At 43.7% G+C, this 8,065-nt stretch overlaps 1 protein-coding gene across 1 annotated transcript; it reads right to left on the bottom strand.

Moving 5' to 3' along the window:
• Positions 1-3: 3 nt before the first annotated feature.
• On the bottom strand, positions 4-4,068 carry LOC118789722 (heterogeneous nuclear ribonucleoprotein A0-like). The gene is made up of 3 exons (XM_036546283.1): positions 3,919-4,068; positions 2,077-2,352; positions 4-996 (listed from the first exon to the last, which is right to left on the bottom strand). The coding sequence occupies exons 1-3, from the start codon at positions 3,986-3,988 to the stop codon at positions 890-892; spliced, it is 453 nt and encodes a 150-aa protein (XP_036402176.1). The 5' UTR covers positions 3,989-4,068; the 3' UTR covers positions 4-889.
• Between the last annotated feature and the right edge of the window lie 3,997 nt (positions 4,069-8,065).

Raw genomic sequence — 8,065 nt, 5'->3', positions numbered from 1 at the left:
GCCTGCATTTCCTTCATTGAGTCTTTATTTCTGTGCTGTGCATTTACACTTTTACAACCTGCAGTGTTACAATGTACATGTTAGCAACACTGGGTAATCCACACAAAGGGAAAATGAATGTGTATTCAGAGTGTGAGAGCAAGTGTGAAGGCCGATAAATGCTAGCACCACAGTGATGTTGTGTGGATTTTTTCAATGCCTTACCAAATCACAGGAAGATTTAAGTTTATTAGGGTTTTAGATTAAATTCAGAGTAATCATTTGGCCACTCAGATGCAGTGATCCAGTACAGTTCCTGTAGAATTGCTTGCCTGTTTCACCTTCATATACCTGATTTTATGGCCCATGCACTACATTAGCCCACTGTGACAGATAGAGATGAACCCATGGTGAAACGACCAGGGTAAAGAGGCAGAGCATGGCATTACAGTTAGGGCTGCAGGTAGACATGACTGAAGCTGGTCTGTGTGGGTGAATCCCATTGCTTCAGAAATGGGTCCTCACGTCTCTTTCCATGATTCCTCCACCATGCTTCCCCTATGAGTGTGAACTCGAATGTAAGTAAATGTGTGTTATGCACGTAAAGCTATTAAAACCCCACCAGGCAGGAAATAAAATATTGCATATACATTTATTTTAAATCATAATTACAAACGATTGCGAGTGGTCACTCGGCATCCTCAATCAGCCATGCTGGAGAAAAGGCTTGCGTTTTTTTTTTTTTGAGGGTATAGTCCTAAGAGAGGCTGCTCCAGCCAATCCCTCTCAGAGGCTGGGACAGTGAGGAAGTCCACTTGGATGAATGGTGTTCCCAGGTGGGGGCAGTATAGGGGCTGGAGGTGGGGAGGAGCTGGGGTGTGTGTGAAGGCCTTGTAATCGGAGTGAAGGCTCAGCTGAAGAGGCTCTTCCCGAAGGAGACGGCCGCGTCCGTAGCCTTGCCCTTGACAGCGTCCCCGGCCATTTCCTGCGCGACGTCTCCCAGCATGTCTGTAAGATCTGTGGACACAGAAGGTGGGTTAGATGGATTATCGCCAGTTTTGCTAACAGCTGCATTTAAAGGCATGTATGGCTGGTCTATATGAAAGTGAATCCCAGGAAAAATGCCTGATGAGGAGCTTCTGTAAATCTGTTCTGTGTGGGCTGTTTACTTCATAACATAACACTTCACTAGGGGGTTCATATTTTAACACACTTTAACACACACTTTTTGCATATCAATAGATAAGAATGTAACCCGTAATGTACGTCACTTTGGGTAAGTGTCTGCTAAATGACAGTAATGTAAAACAAAAAAAAAGTTTAGGGTTCAGGTACATGTTAGGTGATACCTGTAAGGTAAACTACTGATACATTAATAGAGAACCTCCCTATATGCTAGTTAATAACAAAGTTTTCAAATGATCATATGACAGGGTGATCCTACAGGAAGAAGTGGGAAAATTATTCACTATCCCTGTTTAGAGGAGATGCTGCTCAGATCCAATAATATTAAAAATCTGGATGGGTAAATCTAGACATCAATGTCCAGTATCAGGCCATCCAGATTATATGAAGATCAGTAGGTCTCTGAAGCACCTGCTCTTAACTGATGCAAGTAACCTGATGTAAGTAAATTAGTTACTGAATTACTGATTTTACAGTTTGCGTTTCAAGGAGTCTGCCCCTGTATGTTTCCTTTGAACAAATGCATTTAACGTGAACTTAAAAATGCATGTAGAAACATCCACAGGTGTGAGCTCTGTATGTAGGTGTCATCTGTGTCATCATTATACCTCATCTATCAAAGAAGATAATCAGAGGTTAGGAAAATGATTGAACAATTTTTCCAAAGAGGACCTCATAGGAAGTGAAGTCCAAGTACCCCACATTCTCTCCCTCTGGAGTTCAGATCTCATTTGCTTCAGTGCGAAACAATGTTGAAATAAGGTGACTGATTTCACTACTGAAGCTACTGCACGATGTAACTCTATGCAAAGACAGTTTTCTTTGCTCTAGAGCTGCACACTAAGAACACGGCAAAAGATGGTGCTTTATGAGTGCGGTGAATGTACTGCCACCAAAAAGCAGATACTGTACCTCCTCCACCTCCACCTCCGCTTCCTCCTTTCTCCTCTTCCTCCTTCCCGAAGGAGAGAAGACCTCCAATACCGCCTCCTCCTCCCTCCTCTTTCTTCTCGTCGTCCTTCCCTGAGAAGAACCCAGCAATACCGCCTCCTCCTTGTTCTTTCTTGTCATCATCCTTCCCTGAGAGGAACCCGGCAATACCGCCTCCTCCTCCTTCCTCTTTCTTACCCTCGTCCTTTTTCGTGTCACCTCCCAGAAATTCCTTCACCTTCACCTTAGCGACACCCGCTAAAATATGAAAGGAACCATATTAGTACCTTTAACACAGCACTTTAGCACAGAGCAGTGACGGCTTTAGCAGGCAGGTGTTGAGCAGTGTTCTGCAGAGGTGGAAGTGGGATCATGGGGTCCGCGCTTAGAGCTTGCAGCACACCTTGACACTACCTCTTAACCCGCACTGGCCAGGTGCTGATCATCTTAACCGTCTGTGATCGTATCACATCAGACTCACCACTGAACAAAGCAAGGCAGAACAATTCAGGAATCTGATATCATAACCCCTCCCCATTCGTTGAATGGTAACAACGTTCCTCTAATTAAGAACTGAATGCTTACTTCCAGCTTGAAGCTATTGGCAAAAACACTTTGAGGCAAGCAGCAGGCAGAGCTGCAATTCAGTATGAAATGAAATGCAGTACTCTCCTATCTGTGTCCAATTAATCAATCAGTCAGTAAAATTTTGCTCAATATAGAAGTCTTAAACATCAAATTATGGTGTCATGATGCTTTGCAAATGCTCTCTGAAGTTATTGAAACATATGATGCTGTTATTAATTTCTTCATAGCTGGGTGCCTAGAACTTCTCACAGTGAGACTTTCTGCATTTAGAATTTGATTTGATTTAGCATATAGATTATTGTATGAAGAGTGTTAATTTAACCTACATTAATTACACACTTAATGGAACTAAGGATTCTGTCACAATCATTGCTTTTATTGAACATTCGCTGAACATGGATGAAATGCTCCCAGCATTTGTGAGCTATCTTCTCATGCAAAGAGCTAGCTTCTTTGCTGTTTAGCTGTTAGCAAAACAGATCAATGTAGCTACAAAATAACCACATATTTATGATTCATGTTCAAGTATTCAAGTCGATGGGCACGCAATACCCACAATTCCTTTTGACGGATCTAGTTTAACTACATGAAAAAGTGTGAGAAAATGTCCTAAGCCAATGGGAAAAATGTGCTGGCAAGTTTAGCGCCTCCTTTGAGGAGAGATGGGCTTAACAAGGCAGATGAGGCACATTATTTACATGTTCCGAAAGGGGAATGTCACAGAGCAGGTTCTCTCTGGGGAGATAAATTAAAGACAGGGCACTCTGGGTATTCACAGGCCTCTGAGGAGTAGCCAGAATGTCTGAAACAGAGAACAAGTGAGGTTTGTTCAACTCCGCCAGCCTTTAAAGACGCCAGAATCTCAGAGCTGAAGCCAAGAAATGCAGGGTCCTAAAAAGGAAAGCTCCACATTTCGATCCTATCTTAGAACTTTTTTTTTTTTTTTATGGGAGGGCTTAAAAAGTTTTTTGCTAAATATGTAAAAACGCAGTTTCCCATTTTACATTTGCTGTGAAAAGGATGTTAAACATCAGGAATTTGACTGCACCCAACCTGCTGCCAGCTAATCCATGATGCATGACAAACTCAAAAGTACAGTATGAACAGAACTTTTTCAGCAAACCATGATTGATCAAAAAACAAAAAGTCTGCCCCAGTTTCCATGCTTTCCATCTGTCCCTCTCTGCCCCCTCATCACCAGAAATCCCCCCCCCCCCCCCCCCCCAAAAGACTTACCTGCCCCGTCGACAGCCTGATCGACGTAGTCATTGGCCTTGCCGCCCACAAATTTGGAGAAAAACGACATGTCTGCAAGCTGTGGTCCCTGCTTGTGTGTCTTTCAGTAGCGCTGACTTGGTGTGTGTGTGTGTGTTTGTGTGGAGAGTTTTGGCATGGAGTCTTATAGATGTTGGCACCCTCAGGCTCTGAGCACACGCCCCTGTGCCTCAGCTCATAGGACAGGGAGAAAAACCTGGGCGTGTCAGGAGGGCGTACAAACAGGGGGAGGAGTGTGTGTGTGTGTGTCTCTGTGTGCGTCTGTGTGTGTCGGTATGGGGGGAGGTTAGCAGGAGAGACTGGTTCCTCTTGTCTGAAGCATCAATTTTAAACAGGTATGCTTGGAACAACTGCTTTGTCTTTCTGTTCCCATGGAACCCAAAAAGCTTGAAAGGTACTGATATGCATAACTGAAAAAGTACTCCTGATGCTTTGTTTTCGAACTTCTAATTCATCATGCATCACACTATGTGATTCCATTCAGTTCTGTTCATTCTGATGGTATCTTCATGAAATGACAAGCATAACCAGCCAGTCTCCCGCAAGGCAAATGGAGAAAACTCAATGCCTTTTTAAATTGTGGTGTAACTGTAAAGGATCTGGGCTTGTAGCCCAAAGGTTGCAGGTTAAAATCTTTGGTGGGGCATTGCCATTCTATCCTTTAGCAAAGTGCTTACCCTGAATTGCTGGTAAATATTTATCTGTATAAATAGATAATAGTGTGAAAATGCAAGCTGCATAATTCACCCTGGATGAAAGTGTCCACTGCACCAGTAAATGCCCAATACCAGAACTGACACAGCAATCTGTGCTGCCCTGACACCTTGCTCTCCTCTCTCTGGTGCTAAGAGAGGGCAGGGAAAGGTGGCAGACGGTGATTTTAGGGGACACACAGGGACATGGGACACACAGGAATGGAACGCATGGTACAGCATTCTGACTCCTCCCTCCACAGGAATGTCGAGTGACTCACCAGAACAACCCTCCCTGGCAACATGGGCCTAAAAACGGCAAAACAGCAGGCGATTTTATCTGAGGCAGGGGTGGGCAAAACAAGGCCTGAGGGCCGGGTCCAGCCCATCAGAGTTTCCGCTCAGACCGACTTGCTTCCGTTCCAGTGTTAGACTGTTAATTCACCAGAAGTTAATTTGTTCAAAATCACGTCTAACTTCGCCATGAGGCCATAGTTAGGTATTTTGCTATCTTGCTTCCATCACTCAATGTTATGGTTACTTAGTCAAACATAAACAAATGGAGATTAATTCACTTGTCCCTCAAAATGTATCAGAACTGTGGAAAATTTAGCATCACTATAAAGGCAGAGATCCAGTCTAATTCAATATGAGTGCTTAAATACAAGTATTCTTGTATTTAACAAACAACAGACCTCAAAGTATTATCACAGATGCCTCAGGGAAAGCTGTATGTATAGACTGAATACAACCCATTGAAATACACCCCGAAGAGTGCAACCTAAAACTTTAACCTCTTTGAGGGCGAGCAAGAATGCGAATACACATTGCTCAAATGCAAAAGCGGCAAAACTGTCTCACAAGACTGGGCACGGTGCAAGATGGAGTTACAAGAACGAGTCCAGGTCGAGTTACGTGATCGCACGCAGAATCGCTCAAAGCGGCAGATCGTTCTCCAAAGTGGGGGTTTGTCACGTGATGTTGGGCCAGGTCTGCTGTTCTTTTAGGCTGCGGCCTTCTTTTGCACGCCGCAGATCGATAGTCCAACAGTCATTTTGTTCTGAGGAAATCTGACACGGTGTGCCGATCAGCACTAGCCCGTTAAAATGTTTCCTGCGTCAGAACGGAGGGCAGGTCTTGCTTGTGTTGCCTGTTGTGAATTGTGTCTCCATTGTATAACGGGACAAACATTGCATGGCTGAGCTCACGTTTGAACCTAAAGGTATTGATTAAATACACAAGCACATAATGCGTTGGTTTATATGTTACAAAAGCACATACACACAGTATACACCCTGCTGACATACCTGTTTTTTAGCTGTGCTGTGTTGGCATCTTACCACCTTGACCGCAACAATGGGGCCTACTAATTCAGCGTACCGTCAAAACATGTCATGGATTTCAAACTTAAAGAAGGGGCCACTGTACTCAAATGCCAATTCCATTCATATGCATTCATTTTACTGCTATGAATTCTGTCAGTAGAACAAAAGGGCACAGGTAGAAATCAAGGGGAACGTGGCACTAGCAGTGGGAAGTTTTTTTTCCACACTAAAGCATTAAGGCACGGAATAACCTGACCCAGTGCTAGATGCACTCTGGACTGTAAGCAAAATGATGAGCCCAGATTGGCTGAATGGCCTTTTCTCAACATCGTGTTTTTATTTTTTTCTGTTATCGTTGTCATTTTTTCAATTCCATTTCATGTATTTGATAAAAAAAGATTACGCTGCTTCTCTGTAACACAATCTGGAGTGCTCACCATGACCTTTATTTTGGCTACAGTATTAAGTGAAATGCTTTGATGAGTTGAATTATCGATTGATATGCCAAAATATAGTACTGATATTCATTATAGGGATGTACAGCTTGGTATGATTCATTTGTATTGTATTTGAGTACAAAATGTTTAATGTTTAAATGACATTCTAATTTCAAATTTCCATGTTCATGTTGGTAGACTCATAATGCATGCACTTTGAGGGTATGACTCAAATGAGTTTATGGTTTATTTAGTGGTGTCTCGATTGGACATGATATGGCCTACAGAGCCTGGTTTTTCAGTGTAAGATGACTGGTTCTTTCTCTGCTCTTGATGAATATTTGATGGCGGAGAGCATGCCAGCGTCGGTGACAGAAAGGCTGAGTGGGTACGTGACGTGGGCCATCTCTCTGGGTGTGGCAGGGAGCTTTTGATGGAGTTCTCGGACGTTTCGGCGCCATGGACGCAGCATTGGTGGGAATGTCAGTGGAGGCACCTTTTTGCCATGCCGTCGGCGCTTGAAGCCCATTGGCTGGACGGTGCAGGATCACAAGACCGAGGGCCCAGATCCCGAAACCTCCAACAGGAGCGTAAATAAACACACTTCCAAACAAGCAGAGCCTGTTCAACAAACACTGGGCCTGTGTGACGCAGGAGCTTCTTCAAATGAAAATATTCAGCCCTTCCCTTTCTCCATAAAGTGTTGCAATGTGTTTATCTGTCTAAAGCAACAGTCTCCCTAATCAGACAGGGGTTTGAAGACCAAGTGGCCCAACTTTCCCTGTTTTTCCCATGTTTCCCTGTGCGTGCCCCATTCTCTGGAACGGCTCTCAGGAAAACATCAAGTCCACACAGCCTGTGAATTACTTTAAGTCTGCTTTAAAAACACATTAATTGGAGGCTGCTTTCGATTCATTGTAAATGTTTGTGCTCAGCGGTTTGTATTATATTTTTATTGCTTGTTTTGTCGGGAGCCTGCCGCTCTAATTTTTCCTGTGATTATTTCAGCTGCAGGCTTTTTGTTTTGACCAAGTTGGAAGACTTCGTCATTTGTATTGTTTGTAGAAAGCTTGGTGCTATTTTGAAGGGAAGTGCTCAAACACGCGTTTGGGACTCTGAAGTGCCAAAACTACCAAAACCCCTTGTTGTTGTTCAGGTGGGCTCCCCCCAGTGATTACTTTTAGTATTGCAAGCTGGGTCAGTCTGACTCACTGCATACTGACGATATTTCTGGGTGCGGAATGATTGGGTGTAGAGCTGCGTTTCCCCACCCTTCATTCCCAGCATGCTTTTTAGTTTCATTCCAGCCCAGTGCTTTGGACCAGTTTGGGTGCATTCCCTAGTACTTGCTGTAACTGATGGGGGACCTTTTATGCTTTACGGCTGGGATTGAATCATGGAAATTTTTTTTCCCTGAACCAATCCCAGAGAGCTGATCTGCACACGAAAAGCTGCAGAACAATGTCACTGACGTTTTTAACAGACGACGAGCAAAACGCAGACTCACGCCTCTACTCTTCCCTCATGGAAAACAATAGCTGCGTAATGTGTTTTTAATCTTTCCTTAAACACTCAAAATGACTGTGAACAGCACTTAGCAGGACACTTTTTCTGTACAAAAGGAAAATCTCTGTGCTCCAGGCAAGCGCAGCGG

This window comes from Megalops cyprinoides, chromosome 15 (assembly GCF_013368585.1).
Source record: "Megalops cyprinoides isolate fMegCyp1 chromosome 15, fMegCyp1.pri, whole genome shotgun sequence".
NCBI lineage: Eukaryota > Metazoa > Chordata > Actinopteri > Elopiformes > Megalopidae > Megalops > Megalops cyprinoides.
This window is presented reverse-complemented; position numbering and strand designations above follow the sequence as displayed.

Coding starts and splice junctions, on each gene's coding strand:
- LOC118789722 (XM_036546283.1), bottom strand. CDS start 3,988: ATGTCGTTTTTCTCCAAATTTGTGGGCGGCAAGGCCAATGACTACGTC. Junction 2,353..3,918: donor TCAGGCTGTCGACGGGGCAG/GTAAGTCTTTTG, acceptor TTCATATTTTAG/CGGGTGTCGCTAAGGTGAAG. Junction 997..2,076: donor CGGAGGTGGAGGTGGAGGAG/GTACAGTATCTG, acceptor CTGTGTCCACAG/ATCTTACAGACATGCTGGGA.